Below are 21,882 nucleotides of genomic sequence, written 5' to 3'. Positions count from 1 at the left end.
AAAACGACACGACAGACAATGTGTAATCCTAGTAACGAACATAAAAAGATATGCGGTTTTAAATTGACATATCTGTAATGATATGATTGTTATTATTATTACGCAACGTGGTAATCTAAAATGTATGCTGTGACGTAACACACACGTATAGGCAAACGAGCTAAAATAATTGTGACTTCTTCATCATTTTACATATCCATTTCAATATGCAAAAAAGAGGATCCTATAAAAATCTGGAAACTTTTATCAGAAGAAGTACCAGGTTTCTTTCCGAATTAATTAATTTTGTTCTTAGGCATAATCCTGAGCAAACTGAAATCGCGAATTCGCGACAAAGTTCGTAACTGCTCGCGCGATCGCCGTGCAGAAGAGATTAAAATTCATGTTGGAGACGTTCCAGCGTGATGTAGCGCGTAGCAAAGAAGGATAACGAACGACATATCCCATTATAAAGACTGTGTGCATTATTATCTCGGATTAAAGTCCTCGATCGTAAACTATGTAAGCACAAACAGACTCGAACTGGGTCATGTACAAGCGACTATACGAGATTACTGCGTTGCGTGAACGTACAAACCAAGCGTACCTATGCTCGATGTTCCTTTGTGGATGATGTATGCAAGCTCGCGTGTGCACGCAGCTTCGTATATGCGATACCGATACATGCAAGACGGTCTGAGAAGATATCGCTAAGTGGCCGCCGATATACGGAACGGTAGATCAGTTTAAAACCACCTGTCCCAGAAGGTGGAACACTCCGTGGAGACTAATCGTTTATCGGTGATCGCGTATCCGATCTAATCGCCGACTTAGCGCTAAGATTCGGAAGTATTGTCGCATCCTGAAGAAGAAATGGATCGTATTAAAAAAAAGAGAAAGAAGACAGGCGGTGACAAGGTAATCATCTAAATCAAATCGCCAAATTGAATCACATCGAATTAAATTAATTTTGCAAAAATTAAAGATCAAAGGATTTTACTCGTAATATGTTTATGGAACGTGAAAATAGCTTGATTTCTTCTTGCGTGGTAAATTTAAAAAATTATTTCACCTTTGCGCTATTACTGATTTATATAATAAATTTTTCTGTACTTTATAATCTCTTCTAAATTTTTATGTATTTCGATATATGTTCTGAAAGTGTTATAATGCTGTTATATATTTGATGGTTTGTGATGAAGCACTTCTCTAGCACTAGGAATAATTGCACAAATATTTATAAAGTTTTTAAAATAATAATAATTTAAAGAAAAAAATGTTGCAGTATATATTTACGCGCTGTTGCTTAGCAAATGCAGACTGCTTTATGGAAGATTAAAATCTTTTTTTGAAAATGGCTGCTTATCTGTGACATTTATCAAGATAACGGTCAAGAAAATCGACAGTCAATGTTAAATTGATTCTAAAATAATATTAACACTAAACTAAAAACAAAGCTATAAACTAAAAACTTGATAACAGATTATTATGTTATTGTCGTTTCTTATAATATCCAGTTTAATATTTCAGCTCAAATCTTTTCATTATATTTATTTAAAAACATTTTTCTCTTTACCTTAAAAATAAACATTGCTTCCAAAAAGAAAACATAATTTCATATTGCAAAATAAGACATGGAACATGCAGCGATTTAATACTACAGATATATCTGATTATATATTATCATTGTTTGCAAAAGTTTACTGTCACGCGCTTATTAACCCGAATCCTTAAGAAATCTCACGATTCCCGGAATCAATGCGTCCCAGTTTTTTACTGAGATCATCATCGAGTATTTTTATCTCCTTGTTCTAATGTATTGGAGTAACAAGGAAAAATCTCACGTTATTCCAATCGACAAGGAAAATGCATTACGCATCGAGGAATGCACCATCCCTTGTGTTCGTAATTGGAATTAAGCTAATTCGAATGCTCCTTCGAGAAAAACGTACAAGAAAAACTGCCAAGAATCGATAATAAAATTATATCTATAAACTTCAAACGAGTTACAAGAATTCAGACGTACATGGTTTTACGTCAAAGTTGAATTACGTACAAAATTTCCTCTCTCCATTTCGTAATGCTTGATGAATAATATCGCACACTGTGACCAACTCTTTTTATTATTCGTGACATAACAGTTACATAAACAGTTATGCTTTGTAACTTGCATGTCATTATGCAATGGGATCAGCAGAAATAAATCGGACTGTCAAAGGATCCAAGTGATTCATCTGTCTAATCTATTCGTTGCAGATTATGACTAAAGGCATTAACGTACTTGTTGAAAAGTAAAATTTAGTGTTCCGCGAATAACTCGCGTTCAGTCGTAAAAGTGGAACATTATCACTATGCTAAGACATGTACGTGTCAGCGTTGACACAAAGTTATGGCTATCCAAAATAATGTTACGATCCATTAATTTGTACGACCAAATCTATTTTTCATGAATAATTTGCGCAATTTATGTTTTATTCGATAAAACTACGTTTGATAGGAATCTTTTCCCACTTGTCATATTTTCTTACCAAGAAAACTTGACACTAAACTTTTTTAAAATAATTATTCTAGAATAATTGTGTATCTTCTTATCTTCTTATCATCAAAAAAGTCGCTTAAGACAATTTTTCAATTTTTAATTTTTCTCATTGGTCTACCTCCCCTCACAAGTTTAGTTCTTGCATATTTATAATTGACCACCTTGTTTCAATAGAATCAAATATGAGCAGAGAGAAAAAGAAAGAGAGAAGAGAAGGAGAGGAAAAAAAACAGAAAGAGAGAGCAAGAGAATAAGAGAGCACGTCCACCGCGGATAACTTTAACAAGACTTAACGAGTCCACTCCCACAGACGGTTTTAGTGATCGTTCTCCCCTCCGCGTTGTATCTTTCTGATCATCATCCCGTCTCTGTTCTATGACGCAGAAAGTGCTGTTGTCCATCGTTAATCCTTGGGACGTGAAGGTGGCCAGTGTCGATCCGGTCGGGTTGGCCGAACGACGGGGCGTCTCCTTGTCCATTTTATCTTCTAATCAAAACGAAGGCATTAAACAAGATTGGCCGACCTTGAGCAGACCTGTCAAGATACCGTCACCCTGGTACAAACCCGGTTGCGGATCCACGGGTCACGTTAGCTTCGAGAAATCAACACTGAATGACCAATTCTGGTTGAACCCTTGGTATCCGTCGCAAAGGTATTCTTCATCTTTCTATCTCATTAATGCGTTGATGTAATCAAATTAGGAAATCAAACTTAGACTTATTATAAATGATATTTTCTAACGCGAAACTGAATCTGCGATTTGCACAGGATATCCAGTAATGAATTTATTCAATGTATAACAAGCGAGTCTTCTTATATTTCTCATGCGTTTTTAAATTTAAATTCTCTTCTGACGCTCGGTGTATGTATCTTAATATTTATTAATTAAGTAGATAAAAAATAGAGATATGAAAGAAATTTCGATAATCATTAGATGTGATCTAGAGTAATACATCAGTAACTAAGTAATATACACTAATTTACTCGTAATAAAATAAATTTCTTGATAATCTTCAGTGATCCTCGATATATTTCAAGCTCGACGGCCAACGTGACTGACCGCTTCCCGTCGTCGGGTTCGTCCAAGAAAAGAGGCAACCAGCAAAGGAAAGACGAGACAAGGCACGATGTCGAGGCGGACGAGGTCGACAATGGAGTAATCAACAGCGGCTCGCAGGAAATTAGCCGCGACGATCTCGATGCGGATGACACAGCTTCGGCGCGAGTGCGTTTCGCGATTGACAAAGCGGAATCGAAGCGGGATGGAGTGCGACGTGAGAACGGGCAAAGTGTCAACGGTGTGTCACAAGTGTTGATGGAAAATCGTAACGTGAACAATAATCCGAGATCCGAACGACCTATAATCGTGCAGCAGAATCGCGCGAACGGAGTGACCGCAGAAAAGCAAAAAAAAAATTTGCGAGAAACGGACGATGTGGAAGTTGGTGAGAATGAGAGGAATGCGAATGATGAACGAGAACATGGTGATTCACAGATAGTTGGAGAGAAGCCAGCCGTCGTCGACATCGTCAAGGACTTGGTGAAATCCAGGTAATTGCAACTGTTTAACGCACTGAAAATAGTGCATTTTACTGTCGCACCATCATTGAGAACTAATTAAGTTCTAAACTAAAAAGCTCAAACAGATAAATCGAAATGAGTTCAGAATCGAATATTCAATGAATCGTGAATATTGAATCAATATTGAATCGCGAAAAGATAGCAAATATTGTTCTATATAATTTTGTAGCTTAATTTTATATCTATAAGTTAAAAAGAGATGTGCAATAGAAAGTAGCACTAGTTTTATTTTATACACAACAGAAATTTGCAACATTCCATTTGATGTTTCGAGGTACAGTCCACAAACCGCGACGGAGAAGAGACTTAAAAGGATGCCATCATGTCGTCAACAAGAAACATCGAAGGAAATAGATCCAGTAGGTAAGATGTAGCAGATAGATTCTATGTAGAACAAATCGACGATACATGACATGATTCAAAGAGAGCTACGTCGGAATTAAAGCGAGATCTTCCGGTAGTTTAGGCTTATTAGGGTTGTTCAGGATCAGCCAGTGCGCTAACCACAATACAGGATCGACCGGTCTAGTTTTACAACACTGTAAAATGAAAAACTCGTCAGAATTAATTTAAAGATAAAAATAAATACATGTAACTACTAGAAAAATAACTGAATATTCCTCGTTTTCTTATCGAAGAAAAACGTTTTACCAATGTTAAGCCTTCGACGAGGATCGGGTTAATGACCTCCCATAAAAAGTCTTCAGCCGTCTCACCCCTTAACAAGGGCTCAACTATGACTGAAGAAGAAAAAAATTCAATTTAGCGGCTGACAACGACGCTGCATAGTAAAGAGATCATGTGCCAGAGCACACTGGGATGGAAGATTCTTTACATTCAGGAAAGAAGAAATGAATCTCTTTCTCAGCTTGCTCGCAATTGCTGCTGCCATGGACGGCATTCTTGGAACTGTCATCCCTGCGGCCATATCTGGCTCTGATGCTGTCGGGAAAATACAAACGTGCTTCCGTCACCTGAAATAACGCCGGATAAAGCAATCTCGAAATCGATAAAATATATATATATATATAGACATATGTAATATACTGTGGTTGGTCCGATGAGCCTCTTCCACTCTCTCACGGCGTCTTTTTTCGCCAATACGAACACTATGATGGGTCCAGAGGACATGTACGCCACCAGATGCGGGAAGCTCAGTTCACCAAAGTGATCGTTGTAGAATTCCGAGACCTGTTCGGGCGTAAGCTGAAGCCAACGTGTCTGACAGATCTGAAATCCCTCCACGTATATTCGGCGCTCGATCTCTTTCCTGTAAACCACAGCTTCCGGCTTTATTATCGCCAAGGTATACTCGATGTCCGATTGCTTCTCAACGGTCCTCTTGATCCTCTCGGTTTCGATGCAAACCGTAGGCAATTGGGAACTCAATCCCTCGGCTTCACTAGGATACTCACGTTCCGTCGGAGAGACAAATTTATACTGCATTTATTCAGCACATTTATTACACTCCAACGTATTTTATGTATATTTGATGGTGTTTTTCGTACCGTTCTACTTGATCCGCTGGAAGATTCCGTGCTCACTGGTGATATTTTTGCGGAGTCGCATATCGTTTCACTGCTGCTAGATTGCGAGGAATCGACTGTGATGTAATCGGTGCTGTCAGCTGTGAGGTGAAGGATATCTCTTCCAGGACGATACGGTGTACGACATTTCGAAAAAATAGTTATCGTTTGTGGACCGGTCTTTCCAACATCTTTGCCATCTCGCTCTTGTGGACAGTCGCACATTTTTATTCGACACAAATTAAGAGGTTTTCGGAAGATTTATTATTTTTTCTATTGTGTCCGTTTATATATAAGAAAAGAGCAAATATTAAGAAATTTATCAATTTTTCTTATTCGTTTGTGTCATACGAAGGTTATAAAAAAGCATATTAGATTAGATATTAGATTCTTGATATTTATTTGTTTTATTATAGTATCGTCGTGGCAAAAATATGAAAATGTAATATGAAATTTTTGAATAATTTTTTTAATATTCAATATATAATACAATTTTCGTACTTAGAAATAATAGCGATTACTCTCTAATACTTCAGTGATCTTGATTTCTAATCGTATTACCGTTTGCTTCAATTATCGCGATGTTTTCTCATGAAAGTTTGTTCTACGATAAGTTGGCATATAGAAACACAGCACTTGCGTTGATTTTTCTACTGTGCGACCATTTGTATAATGATAATAGTGTAGCTATTATGCACTATGCAAATTAATCTCGTAAAAATTGCGCCAATGTTGATGCGTAACTTTCAACATAATTAATCAGCTCATAATACTAATATAATTCAATATAATTGTCGGACTTGTACTGGTCGTACAAAATGAAATGACAAAATATTAGATACAAGATTAGATGTAGTTTTTTCTACATGTTTTTTTTCCATTTTTAGTGTTGTTTAATTATTAGATGCGGAAATTAATTCGGTATTTTTTTCGAAGAAATTGCCTTTATCTATAAAAGATAATAAACACATCAATCTTCGAAATATCCGCCATTACTTTCCAAAACATTTTTCTTTTATCGGGCTTCCATTAATCGGTCAACTGATAAATCTCCTTTCGAAAAAATTATGGCGGCTTTGAGTTGATCAAGGTGTCGATGCATTTTCGAATCTCTTCCACGCTTTTAAAGTGTGTGTGTATAACCAGGTCAAGCTATAATTTTCTTCTTTTCAGGTTATCGTATGAAATCCACTTTTCATCGCCAATAATAATTTTGTACAAAAAGTCCTTCATTTTATAACTTGTTAGCAAGAATCTTCTGTCAAACTTTCTCTTCTTGCTCTCCGGCTTGCTGAGCACGTGTGCAGAATCCATCGGCCTACTTTTTGAATCTTTCGCAAGTTATTTAAGCGAACGGAAATTGATTTGCGGATTACGTCTAGTTGTAACACAAGCTTATCTTGAGTCTTGAGCAGGATGTTCATTCAAGAATTCCTCAAACTCTGCGTCTTCAAATTTTCTCGACGTACCAGGATGTACTTCACTGATAAGACAGAAATCACTACTCCGAAACTTTTAGTTTTACCACCACTTTTTACAGGTTTTATGCGTTACAGCATCTTCTTCAAAGCTGAGCAAATTATATTCGTAGCCTTGGCAGTACTTTTTTCAATTAAAAAGTATAAAGAATGTATAGTGTCTGATATACTGCTTGTCGGATGCCAACGTGTTCGATAATCTTTTGTGAGATTATGTCAGCTTCGCTAAACTATTAGCTTGTAACATATATTCGTCCCGTTTTCTCAGCATTTTTAATAATATGGGGTATAACATATATTCGTTATTAGAAATACTAAATATCCTGACAAACGAAACGAATATATCTTATAACCCAATATGTAATATAGCGCGTTTTAAACTTTAAGGTCGACACTTCAAAACCCGCTAAATGGCAAGAAAATATTTTAATTTAAAGCGAAATTATAATTGATTAGAAGTATTAAATTAATTCCTCGCTTAATATATTCTGTTTGATTATTTTCCAGGCATTTCGAACAAATTGAACGATAATGCCAATGCAATTATTAACATTGCCAAACGAGGGAATAATCGAGAAGTCGCCGACGAGAAGAAGACAGTGTTGCCTGAAGTGACACCATTGCGCGTTACGAACATAAGGAAGACCAGCATCTCTATGCCCAGCAAACTCGACGAGATGGACGATCTTCGAATAGACAGACAAAACGTAAGTTAAATTCGTATTAACAAATATACATTTCATCAATAGCGCAACTGTTATCGCATCGCAAATAATAAGTGACTGAAAAATTCGAGAAACTGTTGAAGTCCACGTCGATGATTTTGCGACAACGCACTCTCTGTGCAAGCATAAAAATTAGCGCGTGTAAAATATAGAAGCAATGACGCACGCAAGACGACGGAAATATTCTCCGACTATCGAATGAAGAAGGGGTAGCTGTGGCTATGGCTCGTATAATACATATATACACGCATACATATATTCCTCCAGAGTACATAGTTCCGAAAATCAAACAATAACATTGAACGTATTTCTCACTCACTGAATAATCACTGGCAGTCTCCCTAATGACGAGAATAATCTTGCATTATATTGCGACATCGTGTACTTATTAAAGAAGTTCGAAACGCATCGAGGAAGGCGAAGCTCGCCTCTGTGAACGTATACGTATGCACATTTATATACCGAAGAAACAATTCGCGATTTCGGTTACTTTCCGATATATTTCTTCGAAAGCGATCGCATTTAATAGTGATCAACTTTCATTACATCGCAAAGCTGTTAAGCAGGCAAAGCCGTTCCTGTGAGTTTCACGTTTATCTCAGCGCAGTGTAGTGCATCTCACGTTGCATGGAGAAATTATTTGATAAAAAGGAGGAGAAGGAGGAGGAAGAGGGACAAATAACCTATGAACTACAGCCTATTAACAATAAAAATATCGATCACAAATATAGTTCTACATATTCCTTGGAGAAAGCCTTGGTCAGTGTTGGCAGATCTAAACTAGATGTCATTCAAGAGGTGCGTTAAAGATAGCTTGCGGTACGACGTCCTGATATATGTATATCGATAATACATTCTCTGCATATTATTATGCATATATTTCGAGAATTCAAATGATTTGAAATGAATATATTGCAACAAATTATCTCTGTAGAAATATCATATTAATAAAAAGTCGTTTATTATATATTATTATATAATAATAATATTATAAAAGTCGTTTTATGACTTCACACTGTCTACGAGCTGGATGAACAGCGATCTGTCAATCGCATTAGACCATTTATCTCCATACCGGTTTAAAAAAATGATACGTCTCGGCAGCGCTGTGTTACGTAATGTTTATCGTTTGCTAACTATCCGTGTGCACATGGATAGTGCGGCGTTCCGCCTATTCTTCTCACAAGAAATGAGCAGTTTCTGTAGAATGCTCGGTAGGAGCGGTACCATTGTGTCGCGAATCTCGCGAGCGACGTGCATTGTGCCAAACTCATTATAAATCCGCTCTTTTTAACCGCGTCCTTTATAGTTTCCTGCATTTCTTCTCGTCACATTCTTCCTGCGAAGTCTGTCTGGTCCATTTTAAATGCACAAGATATTACATGTGCGAATGAAAGAGACATCTCTCTCGCGCTCGTGCAACAACAATCGTGTAAAAGTTTCCGGGCGTTTTTGTTTCTGTTGAATATTTAGTAGGAAATGTAAGTTTCGTAAATGAAGATCGACAACTACGCGATGGTGAGCACCGCATCAATCAAGATTGAAATCATCTAAATCAAGATCAAGATTTATCGATAATACTATAGGTCGATTATATACGTGCAACATGCATTTATTATACATCACTGCAGTATTGTTGTACAGTGCGATTAGCGTAATGCTGACGATCTTAGAACGAAGGTCGAGGAATGTTTAACGTTCCAATGACGTCTTGCTTTCAAGAGAGAAACATTCAGAGGCATTACGATTGCTAAATTTACTATTACTTGATTTATAGCGTGCAATAAAGACTGTTGATAAGATGCTTCTAATTTAAGCGTAAGCATAGCTTAACGATGTTTCGCATTTGGCCATCCATCAATCTGCATTACATGGTTACTCACACGAACACGAATATTCAGTTTTATATTAATATCCTTTTCTTTTATTTCTTCGCGGATCGTATGATATTAAAAATTAACATAAATATATCATATATGTATATGTGTGTGTGTGTGTGTGCATATACAGATATATATAAGAGAATCAAGACAAATATTCATGCGTTAATGACTGATATGGATAGAATGCGAGTACATCTTGCTATTTGATCAACAAAAATGATTTATGACATTAATCGATTTACGCGTTTATATCATTGTACAGGTGTTAGCGCGCTTCTTTTTATTCAAATTGCAAATTGCAATGTTGCAGGGAACCGCCTCGAAATTCACAAGAACGGAAAGCGAGTCGAGCAGTAGCGTGACTTTCAGTAACAGCGGCTCGACACCGAATGGAAGTCCTCTGGGATCCGAGACGGAAGAGGAAGCAAATGATGAGGAGATGGCCAAGTGAGTGTCAAAGTTTAATAATCAAGTAAAGCTAAAGAAGATCTGCCTCAGATTGATTAAGCAATTCATAATGTAAATCTGTGATTCTGGAATAATTTATGTTTGCACACGTCGTTCACAGAACTCATAAATTTCAGTGCCAGAGTTTTCATTCGCAATAAAAGTTAATTTTATCCAATTTGTCCCAATCTTGATAAATGTTTTCGTCTTTAATATAATTTATATGAAACGTATATTCTTCATTTTTCATAAACTTAAGTCACCTGTCTTTGTTCAAAAAATGGTAATAGCATAGCATATATGACGCTTTACATGCGTGCTATTTGACATTCCAATATCGATCCGGTTCGCACCTGTAACAGCCCGCTCCAACTGCATAATAAATCCATACATGTCAGTGTCATCGAGTTTGGAAGTCGGAAAACACTCCATGAAGCTAATCGCGAAGGACGAAAGTATCAGGACCCTGCTCTCCTTTCGACAATATGCACTGAAAATGCATAATTTTTATTGTAATATCAAAACTCGATGCACGCACGAAACACTGTTTATCGTCTTCACTTTTCATATTTCAACTGAGCAAATGAGTGAGCCGTACCTATCTGACCATGTTCATAGTCATCTTCGTGGAATGCGACCTTTTATATCACTGTAGGGTTATCGCGCTATAAAAGATAGCCTCTACAAGACTGTTCCTTTCGGCCAACAGTCGTTGCTCGGTCACAATTACAGCTTCTTCGCTTTTTTCCATTTTACATACAATTTTTTCAATTTTTCCAATTTTTACCTCATATTGTGTTATTCCTACTGAATAATCTCTGGCATCTCTAAAATGTACTTGTGCTTGTACATGCCTGTATCAAATAACATTATAGTTTCAAGATCAGAAAACGAATAAAAAATCGATTAGATTGATTTCTTGATTTATTAAATAGTAAGATGATTCCCAGATACGATGTCGGTAGCGCCGTATCATTACAAAGGTACAATCACATATGGTGGTATCCCTTGGTGAAAATTTGAAACAGGAATTAATAATCGCTCTATCATTTTCTGCACTTAATTATATTATATACTAACGGTAATTTCAAAAATCTTTTTCAGGGTGCCTCTGCAAGCTCCACCACGAAGAAAAGGCAGAGCGATGTCACCATCGATCAACGAAAAAATGAGAAACGACACCACGGAACTTTCGGGTGTGCAAAGTGCAAATTCCACGATAACCAGCGTGAACAGCATCAGTAGCCTCCTGAAAGAAAAATTGCAGCTATCATTGCCGCAAGCGTTACGAAGTAACACAAGACGACAGAATGCCGATTACAGGTAAAGAGAGTAAAAGAATTAATTAAATAAAAATCTTTTTTAGAGGAACAATAATTAAGAAATAAAAAAGGTATATAAATTTCTGCAGAAATTATGTGGAAGAGTTTCTCGTATCTTTTCTTTTTATGAAAACTGCTCAATAGCATTTAATAAGTTTAAAATATTTTTCTATAGGCTTAGAGCATTCGTTGGTATCCTTTTCCTCTGCGTTGTCTTTCTCGTGGGATTCGCACACATTTATTATACACAACATGTTTTACAACGAGCTTATTTTGAGAAGTTCAGGTAAGTTTATATTAGATAAGATTTCTTCATTTTAACATTATGATACATTTATAATAGTTATTCAGTGCATCGTTCAAGAACACTTAAACGTACCACCGATTATCGAATCACAGTAATATTTTTGATAGTTGACGGCATTACTTCAACATCGTTTGCCTACTGTGAAATAACTTTCGGTCATTTGCCTCTCTGCCAGGAAGCACCTAATGGAATACATTAGGCTCGTTTATTGCGCTGATCTCGTGCCAGTCTCAAAATGCGTATGCAATTGTTGACCCAACGCGCACGCTTAATATTTTAAGGACTGCATTATCTTAGAATCGTGGGACGAAACTCACTCTCTCTCGACATCAATTATCCGATACCAGCTCGAATGTTTTCGAGCACTAAATTTTCATTCATCAGCATAAGTGCACTCTACAAACACATCTAATAATTTCCTGTCTCTTAGATTATTAATTATATAAATTTATTTTTACTTAATAAGTTACAACGGTCATTCAGCCCGTCAATTATCTTTCCAGACTCAATAAGAACGAAAGAGTGATGAGAGTGTACAGCAACACTGGCGCGGAGATAATCGCCGCTCGATTTGGTGAAGGTATCCCACCGGACACGGGAGTGTATCCTTGCTTACCCCATCATCAGAAACAGGACTCGGTCTGCCTCGAGTGGCTGCAACAGACGCGACTCTACCTGGCTCACACGAAACAGGAGGATATGCACTGTTATCACATTACCTGGCAAAGTCTGAGTCCTTATTACAATCCAAAGGATTGCTTCGATTGGTCGTCAAAGAGAGGACATTGGTATGGCGCTGGTCAAATCCAGAACATGGCGTATCCTCTGGAACGTGGTCGCCTGGAACTAAGTCCCTTCATCACGGGCGACGTGAGGAAACATCCTTTCGGCAACGTGCTGAAGAGATACTTTCTCAATTCAAAGGGTGCCACGATCCTCGTAGACTCTGAAACACCACTGTACGTTTCCATCAACGCCAATCGGACCAACGACTTCTGTCTCCAGGCCAAACATGATGCTTTTGCCTACATCAATCACCTAACACCGCTACCTCAGCTCAATTACACTATCTGCGCTACTGACAACATGAAGAGTCTGCATTCCTCCATGGCCGAAAAATCTCTCTGGGATGGTTTAAAGCCCGATGAGCTACACGCTGTGCATTCTCTGCTGTCCGAGCCAGTCTGGCAAATTTCGCCAATCAACGAGGCGGCGATTTATAATTACACTGAGGACGTGATAGCGCTGGGATTCCTTCGACAAGGACATGTTCTGCTGAGTGAGGAATGGCAGCCCAGTCCAGGTGATTTTGTGTTGGACGAAGAGCGATTTCCTTCCATGGAGGAAACTATCAATATTATTCATCGCAGAGGTTTTAGGATAGTCTTCAGCATTCAACCCTTCATTTCCACGGAATCCATGAACTTTAAGGATGCTGTCGCTAACAGACTACTGATCTCCGAGAGAGGAAGCGATCCTAGAATTCCAGCGTTGACGAGGTAATTAACAAAATAACTAAATATGTGTAAAAGTTATTGTACCTTTATGAATATATTATCAATATTTTATATTTTACATGTACATGTTATAATTAGAAACTATCTCTCGCTCAAGATTTAAAAGAATTTATTATCATTCCAGATACAAGCAAAGTAACAGCGCGGGCGTGCTCGATATCACCAACAACAAGACCCTACCCTGGTTACAAACGAAACTCGAGAGCTTGATCACGAAGTACCACGTGGACTCGTTCTACCTCGACTTAGGCACTGCTCAGGACATGCCGCATTACTATAAATGCGAGCAGCCACTAACTAATCCCGATCACTACAAGACTATCTTCACTCGCTCGATATTAAGCACGATTCCCGTGATCGGCGTATCTAGTGCCATTTCCAGGCCGCGAGCTCCTGTTTTCGTATCTTTACCTACCTTTCCGTCATCTTGGAAGGCTATCAAAACTGTCATTCCCACCGTTCTTAGCTATGGCATGATCGGCTATCCGTTTATCATGCCAGGAGCCGTGGGCGGTGACGTGGCCCTGCCTATGTCAGACAACAATCCCGATAATGACTTCGAGGTAAATCTACCGGATAAAGAACTCTATATAAGATGGTTGCAGCTGTCCACCTTCTTGCCGGTGATCCGGTTTACCCATTTACCCAGCAAATACTCGGACGAGTCAGTCCTGGAGATCGCCAAGAGGCTGACCACTCTGCGACAGAAGACGGTGACGCCGTTGCTGAAGAAATACGCGAACGAAACCTTGGACACCGGGCTTCCCATCATCAGACCTCTCTGGATGCTGGATCCAAACGATCCGGCCTGTCACGTAGTGGTTGATGAGTTCTCTGTGGGAGAAGAGCTGATTGTAGCACCGGTGCTTTATTCAGGCAGCAGACAGAGGGAGGTTTACCTACCGGCTGGAGTCTGGCGGGATGGTATCGACGGTAGTCTGAGAAAGGGCTCGCGATGGATCCACAATTATAGAGTGGCGGAGGACAAGGTAGCGTACTTCGTCAAGATGCCGGATAACACGAGATTTTGAAGAACATTGGATCGTCATATCATTTTACATGATACGGTACGATGAAGATGCCAAAGAATTTCGAATTCATCACAACGAAATACGCTTGCACGCTATAATGATTGCGGATTGTTCACAGCAAGTTACATGAACAATATTGCGTGTTTGATTCATCAGCGCCAGACGGATGCCAGATTTTTATCCAGCTAGGAATTTTTATTAACGCACACGACGATTTCATGTTCAATTCCTGCATTCTTCGATGAAATTTAAAAGTATGAAAATTGTTGTACAATAAGAAATATTTTATGACATATTTTTTATATATTTAAAAAATATTTTTCAAAGTCGTAAGAACTTTGCATGTGCAAATGTGTTATTTAATATTTAATGTGAACACATATATCCAGATATTTTGATTACAATAATTAAGTATTTAATAGATAGAAATTTTAAAGTGCAGCAAGATAGTTAAGCAGTGATAAATACTCAATATCATGAATATATAGAATCATATGATATTTACACATGCATCAGTCAAGGGTGCCAGTCGATGAATATACAAAGAAACTTTAATTATATTAAGAATAACATGTACAACGTTACTACGTTTCATGTATACAATACTGATAATATCATACCACGATCGGTGCGTACCATCAATACATGCTAATATACATTAAAAGCACAATAATTATATGTAGATTTAATTTTGGCAATTATAAGTATTTATTTTACCTAACATAATGTGAGAATGGCTTCACCTCTCAGTGGTAATCCACCACAGTGCGAGATCGAGAGATTTTATTATAAATAAAAGTGAACCGAAGCGAATGCGATCGATTGAGAATGCACATGAATGAAGTCTTGCAGGGCGCACGGGCTATTTATTCTTTTTTTTTTTCATTACAAACTTACATAATATGTAAAACAAAACAAGTAAGCATGCAAAAGTACAGATCGAAACAAGTATGATCTCCCGCGCTTCCAGTTTCCGGCTAGTTGCGAAAAAATGCATCTTACGTCAATCATCGTGAGTAAAGATCGAGATCATTCTCGCGCGTGAATAACATCGCAATCCAAGGAAGCATCGGGATCACCATCGGTCTCGATTCTTGTGCAAAACATCTCCGGAGAGACAGCTGACCAACGGACGACCGGCGAGGAGAAAAAAATCAAACCGCGTGAAGCACACAGGCGAAAATTCTAAGGTATACTGTATATTTATTATATTATCATTTTTATCATGTAGCATAACATTGTTATTTCTATAATAATAATAATCATAGCACCATGAACACTGCACAGTAAGTTTTTCATTTAATTCGTTATTCGAAAAACGCGATGCGTCGATGCGCTGCGACGGGTGAGAACCGCGATCGTGTATTCGTGAAGGAACGACACCGAGATTTCAGGATAACACCCGAACGACGTTCAAAACACATTCTGAGCCTGATTTGCCTTTCTCTGGACGTTTTTTCTGAAGTTTCGTCGATCCCCGGGGTTGTTCGGGAAACGCGCAGTCTTGCGTTACTTTCGTTGCGCGACAATGAAACTCCCGACCGAATGTGACTAGATGATCCTCTTCCTTTTTACGCTAACAATAAGAATCGAGATTTCTGACTAGAATGCCTAGCGAGTGTCACGTGTGGGAAAAATTGCGCGGCGGAGGCGAAGCGTCCCTTTTTGATTTTGCTTAATTCCGACCACCCGATTCGGGCTCGTCGAAAAATGATCGGGGAAACGTAAAAAAGAGAAAAACGAGAGTAAGGACCGTCGCTTTCCTCCATTACCTGTTACGATAATTCCTTCTTTAGCGAATAGCATTTTCTAATTGATAGTATCTTGATTGTTCTTCGTCGGAGAAATCAGCAAAGTATCACCGTTCTTACACCCGTCGAGCACCGCAATTCGGGGGTTCGTACAGGTGTTGAGACTCATATTTCTCACATCTCTCTTTCTCTCCCGCTCTCTCTTTTGTATCTTTCTCTCTGTCTCTCTTCCTTTCTCACGCTCTTTTATACTTCCTTTCTTACGTACTTCGTTCATATATTATAGATATCTATATATATATAATATATATATACAGAGTGTCTGACATAGGGCGAAAAACCTCTCGCCCACAAGTAGATCTCGTCAAACTGAATTAAAAAGTCCTGTACCATTTTGCAAACAACCACGTAAAATTTCGAGTAATTAAGTAAAGAAAGTTCGCTAATTCAGCGGACGCGACAGCAGCGAGTATCGGATTACAGCGGCAGGCGAGACGACGCGTGGACAATAATTTCTCAGCGTCTCATTCATGTGCTCGTGTTGCCGAGAAAGTGTTGTCACGTATTTCTTTTTGTTGTTGGGCGCGACAGCGAGTATCGGATTACAGCGGTAGGCGAGACGACGCGCGGACAACACTTTCTCGGCAACACGAGCACATGAATGAGACGCTGAGAAATTATTGTCCACGCGTCGTCTCGCCTGCCGCTGTAATCCGATACTCGCTGCTGTCGCGTCCGCTGAATTAGCGAACTTTCTTTACTTAATTACTCGAAATTTTACGTGGTTGTTTGCAAAATGGTACAGGACTTTTTAATTCAGTTTGACGAGATCTACCTGTGGGCGGAAGGTTTTTCGCTTTATGTCAGACACCCTGTATATATATTTTTTTTATCTCCTCCTCATATTTTCCGCTATCTGTTTCAGTGAAAGCTCGTTCCTAATCTCTTATTTGTTCTTTTTTTTGTTATATTTTATACTTTTTATTTAAATTATTCCAATAGATCGTTTATTTAATCTATCCTGCGCGCATCATCTTCGATCGACAATAACTTTATTTAATAGTTTATTAATTTATTTTGTTTTCATTAAATTGAATTTCATAATTTTAACATCCTACCTAGATAACTGGTCATTATATTACTTGTCAATAAATAATACATAAATACATAGGTACATATTTCATCGTCATCATCTCTTTTTCTCTCTCTCTTTTCTTCCGTCTCCTTTTCTCACTTTTTTTCTGATTTCCTCTGCATATCTGCAATCCGCTATTATATGTATCAAGGTATGGATAAGCATTATAAAAATTTCTGCAGCTATTCGCACAATAGAAAGAGAAGAACGATGATGATGATGATGATGATAATGACCCGCTCTCGCGAACGTAATAGTAATATATAATAATATTAATGATATTCGCAATAATAGTAATAGTAATAGCACAATATAATAATCGCAATGATAACAAGCACAATATTTTGTTAAAAATAATTCAGTATGTGTTAATCGTATTTATAACAATCGATCGTTCGCGTCTTTCTCTTGCTCGATGTCACTTGCGTCTTCTCATTTGCACGTTTTTCCTATTATAAAATTTTCTCATTTGCTCCTCTATTCTTTCGCCGATCGGCGAAACGAAATCTTGCAATCGCGCAATCTTGGACTCCGCCGAAAATAAAGCAACGTAATCACCCTCTTGTAGATTTCTTTGACAACCAATTCTCATCGAGTGAATGCGCTTCTGCGTCTAGTGAATACGACATAATGAATAAAGAATGGATAATAAATAATCAAACGACAATGATGAATGAATAGGTGAACGTGTACGTAGATGCGTGTACGTGTGTACGTGCGTGCACGTGTACAGGGATAGTGAATCCCGCGGTTGAAACAAAATCATGCGTTATTTAAACGGGCGGTAAAAAACTTACGCACTAATCTATAGAAACCGGACCCGCAAAGGCCGCGCTATCGCATGTCAATTGTAGCAAGACAAATCATTTTCATCACCGCCTCTCCTGATCGCTCATCTGCAGACGTCATCATTAACGATCGGTCACTAATCAAGCACCATCGTTTTCGTGTAGGCACGAATGTGTCTCATATAGAGGAGAGCTTTTTCCGATTTTCATTCGGCGAGATCCATTCGTAGTCATCATGATCAATCAATCGAATGACACGACACGCGAAAGACGTCACGAAAATATCCTGATCTTACGTCGGCGTCCAGATCACTTGGAAGTCTCTCGGCATTTATGTTCAGGTAGTCTTTAGATTTAGCAAGATTTATTCGTGAACAATCTCATTTTTAGAACGTACGAACAAAATTTGAATACAACTGCGATAAATATTACTTTCATCCATGGATCTCGCGAGAATAATGAATAAAGGTGTCCTCTATAAGTTACAGTTCGGTATCGCGCTTAATCGCACTTGTCTCTCTTTCTCTCTTTCTCTTTTTACCTCTTATTTCTTGTATCCATTCTTTGACCACATGTTTCTCATAATTTTAAATGACAATCTCCTCTGTTCTCTTCGATACGTAGTTAAATCGCAGCTGCGGTTGTTTAAAGCCCGCATTGGGCCTAAATCGACACACGTTTTGATTTCGATTCGAATTTAAAGGCGACACATCAATTTGACACGATGTTGGGGCGTGACAATTGCGCTCTAGGGGTACGCATGTAAGATCGGTACTAGGTGGACTTCTTAAGGTACAGCTACACGAACGTTTAGAATCGAGATATTTGGTACGACCTGGTATCTTCTTCAATCTCTCGACAGAGAAGTGACAGAGCACTCAGACAGCACAAATGTTTGAAAATCGGAAACGTCCGAAAGATTTTATAGCTTCCCAAAATTACATGTCTCGTATTTTAAGTATATGTCATAAACTTTTGTGCTGTTTGGGTGACTGAATGCCCTATCATCGACATTTACACGAAAACTCACTCGTAAACTCGTGTCCCTGCATCAGGAAATCACAGCAGACGCTTCTCGCGCTCTCGCCATGGGATAAAAATGGATGGGAGGCCTATCATACGTTTGCTGAAAATGATCATGTAAAATCCCATGTAGTGAGGATCTCGAAATATAAGCGCGATGTTCTTCCTTCACGTTGTCAGTCGCTATCGTCGTCTCTGCCATCGTACTCATCACCAATCATCATTGTCTCGTTGGTTCGCCCAGCTTTGACCCTAAAACGCTCTAGCTAAGAGAAAGTTAAGTACAAAAAGATTTATCGACTTTAATCGATCTGCCAGGTTAAACTCGCGCGATGCCATGCCGACTTCAAGAGATCGCCAGCGACAAATTGCGAATTCTGTCTGGAAGCGGATATCTCTGTTCAAAAGGCAGCGATCAATCTTCTCTGAGGCGGACGTTGTCGACGTCTCAGAAAACTGTGGTCGATTAAAGCAATCCTCGGCCCTTCGTTCATCCGATGTCTCAGAATCTGTCATTATGAAGATGATAACGTGATGATTTCTTCACTGCAGCGGATATTCAGCATTAATCCGTTCACTGATCCGCACGTCGTGACTTGATCTATCTGTTTACTTTCCTTATAGTGCCTGTCAATCCCTTTTGTCACCATCATTCTTCTTTTAGAAAACTTTCTTCGCTAGATTATCCTTCTTGATACTTCATTTCAGGAATCTTCAGTCGTTACTGGAACTGTATTTTGAAGAGACTTCTGTACATCTTCTACATGGATGAGCTGCAAATTTGTTTGTGCAGTATTACAGTGATTCGGTCACTGAAAAGATTTTCAACTTTCTCTGACAAACGGTTATGGCGGTACGATGCGGTCATGTGGAGATCATCTTTCTCTCACGAGAACGACGTTATAGTTTCCTAGGAAGTTTTGCACAAAGATCAATCTGTGTCTACGAGGGCTCTCGGAACCGCGACCACTGTTTTCCCAAGTTCCGTCCACGTCGCAGCCTCAGAGAACAAAGCTCTCCGCGCTTTAGAAATGATCGAAGACGGACTGTTCATCCGTTGGATGGACATTTTGAGATGTATCATCATCGCCTTACACTTCCTTCACGGCAACGGAACGCTCTTCTAATGTCCTTTTTCAGAACCACCCTCGTCGGACCCCTTGGTTAATACGGCTGCACGTCGTCCACATTGATCTCGAGACGACGGAGCGACGAAATCTCCTCTCGTTTTCAAGCTCTCGTGACCACCACGCATTCTCATAATCTCTATTCTCTACGATATAGAAATACGACACAGATAATTCCTATCCTAGTACTTCCCGATGGAATTTAACCGTTTTACCTACGCACGAATAGACATTTACGACGAGAAAGGGGAGCGTTAATAAACAACGAAGGATAATGTTCAAAGATAATGTGGATCGTTTCTGCTCGAGTCTGTCGCGTGTCCCGTTAAGGACGACGATCAATCAATCAATCGACGGATCTTCTCGTCCCAACACACACACACACACACACACACACATATATATATATATATATATGCACGCGTATTCACGATATATATTTCTCCGGATAAGTTGATTTTGTGATACCTTTCTCTTTCCTCTTTCCATGGTTTTTTTGTCTTTTTTAACTGATACACTGAATACTACGCGGTGCTCTTGAAGCGGCAGCTGTGTCAGAGATATTAAAAGTTTTACTTTAATCTGCTGATAGAGGAGAGGGTGGGGCGAGGAGGTCTCGCATCAGGAATGACTCTGTGATCGCTCAATTCGCTGAATACGGGTCGGGAACTAGAATATCCTAAGTGAATTTATTAGGTAACTAACGTACAGATTGTCCCATGCCGCGGCACTTAAGGACTGTCGATTCGCGAACCATCGTAGCCACGCTCAACATCGCGTCATCCCTTGTTTCTTTCCCTTCTGCGCGAAACCTACGTGAGAGCAATGAGCTTTCTCGGTCGTCCTCGACTTGAGCAGTGTTTGATAAAGGTACATATTGAATAAAGATATATTGATTGATAGGCGGTATATCGATGCTGCGAACGGTGCGAAGTGTAGAAATACAAATATCTGTCAGAACAAAGACATCTGATCGATTCCTTAATCGAATGTGGTATTCTCTTTCCCTATCGGTAATCGGTTCCTTAAACGTAATTAATTTATTATACCTTGTATCCGTGCAAGGAAATATTCCTACGGTCTCCCCTCGTCGCCCGCACCATCTCCTCTCAAAAGAATACGGAGGAAACGCATCTTAACTTAGATAATATATATAGTCTCGATTAGCGAGACCAGCGCGATTTCGAAAGTCGGTCTTTCTTCTTCGGGACAACCTCTACATTGTTCAATACGGATATTCTACGATCTTGCTAGGCCGCGGAGCTACGACCGCGAGGGGATCTCGAAAATTTGAAATGCCGTTTGTCTTCAGGTCTCCTAGAAGGGGGTCAGGGGTCACCTGACGGGACGGTAGGTCGACCGGCGCTCAACCTTTCTTTTTTTCTTTCTTTTTTGGTAGGAATGGGTCCAAAAGCGGAATGATGACGCGTTCCGGACGCCGCTCAGAACTCGACTATTACGGCTGAGCAGGCTGCCAATCCCTAGAACTCGAGCCTGTAGGCACTGCAACTAGTCTCGTGATCCTGGAGATTGATAGTGCACCGGGACGCGGATGGTGACAAGTCTATGTGGTTTGCCGCGAGAGCCTCCTCGTTGTCGGCGACCCAGTAACCCAGGGTGTCAGTATCATAAGTCGGAATCATGGTTACCTCTGGAAATGAAAATACAGAACGTATATTAGACTATAGAGTATATTCAAAACTCTCTACTTCTCTACAATGA

General features: G+C 39.1%; 3 protein-coding genes and 1 long non-coding RNA gene across 9 annotated transcripts in view; 1 reads left to right on the top strand and 3 right to left on the bottom strand.

The window, feature by feature from the left end:
* The first annotated feature begins 42 nt into the window (after positions 1–42).
* LOC105281033 (myogenesis-regulating glycosidase) lies at positions 43–15,057 on the top strand. 5 transcript variants are annotated; one of them, XM_011341956.2, is made up of 10 exons: positions 43–897; positions 2,903–3,171; positions 3,558–4,070; positions 4,375–4,463; positions 7,612–7,811; positions 10,023–10,159; positions 11,264–11,482; positions 11,657–11,767; positions 12,292–13,287; positions 13,430–15,034. In XM_011341956.2, the coding sequence occupies exons 1-10, from the start codon at positions 853–855 to the stop codon at positions 14,334–14,336; spliced, it is 3,486 nt and encodes a 1,161-aa protein (XP_011340258.1). In that variant the 5' UTR covers positions 43–852; the 3' UTR covers positions 14,337–15,034. The 5 variants fall into 5 exon arrangements, with proteins under 5 accessions (XP_011340258.1, XP_011340257.1, XP_011340255.1 ...); XM_011341955.2 differs by having other exon boundaries at positions 3,537–4,070; positions 4,381–4,463; XM_011341953.2 differs by having other exon boundaries at positions 3,537–4,070.
* Positions 4,468–6,560, bottom strand: LOC105281032 (nucleoside diphosphate kinase homolog 5). The gene is made up of 5 exons (XM_026969692.1): positions 5,609–6,560; positions 5,148–5,540; positions 4,936–5,074; positions 4,752–4,840; positions 4,468–4,639 (listed from the first exon to the last, which is right to left on the bottom strand). The coding sequence occupies exons 1-5, from the start codon at positions 5,849–5,851 to the stop codon at positions 4,529–4,531; spliced, it is 975 nt and encodes a 324-aa protein (XP_026825493.1). The 5' UTR covers positions 5,852–6,560; the 3' UTR covers positions 4,468–4,528.
* On the bottom strand, positions 10,360–11,257 carry LOC109611089. The gene is made up of 2 exons (XR_002193417.1): positions 10,758–11,257; positions 10,360–10,649 (listed from the first exon to the last, which is right to left on the bottom strand). It is a non-coding gene; the product is annotated as an uncharacterized LOC109611089 (long non-coding RNA).
* A 1,941-nt stretch (positions 15,058–16,998) lies between the features above and the next one.
* LOC105281037 (microtubule-associated protein futsch) overlaps positions 16,999–21,882 on the bottom strand; it is a 48,097-nt gene continuing 43,213 nt past the window's right edge. The window contains exon 8 of one of the 2 annotated variants that reach the window (XM_011341965.3): positions 16,999–21,811. In XM_011341965.3, coding sequence (XP_011340267.2) covers positions 21,642–21,811 — 170 coding nt within the window. In that variant the 3' untranslated portion in view covers positions 16,999–21,641. The remainder of the gene's footprint in view (positions 21,812–21,882) is intronic. The other variant, XM_011341964.3, reaches the window with a different exon arrangement.

This window comes from Ooceraea biroi, chromosome 5 (assembly GCF_003672135.1).
Source record: "Ooceraea biroi isolate clonal line C1 chromosome 5, Obir_v5.4, whole genome shotgun sequence".
NCBI classification, from domain to species: domain Eukaryota; kingdom Metazoa; phylum Arthropoda; class Insecta; order Hymenoptera; family Formicidae; genus Ooceraea; species Ooceraea biroi.
This window is presented reverse-complemented; position numbering and strand designations above follow the sequence as displayed.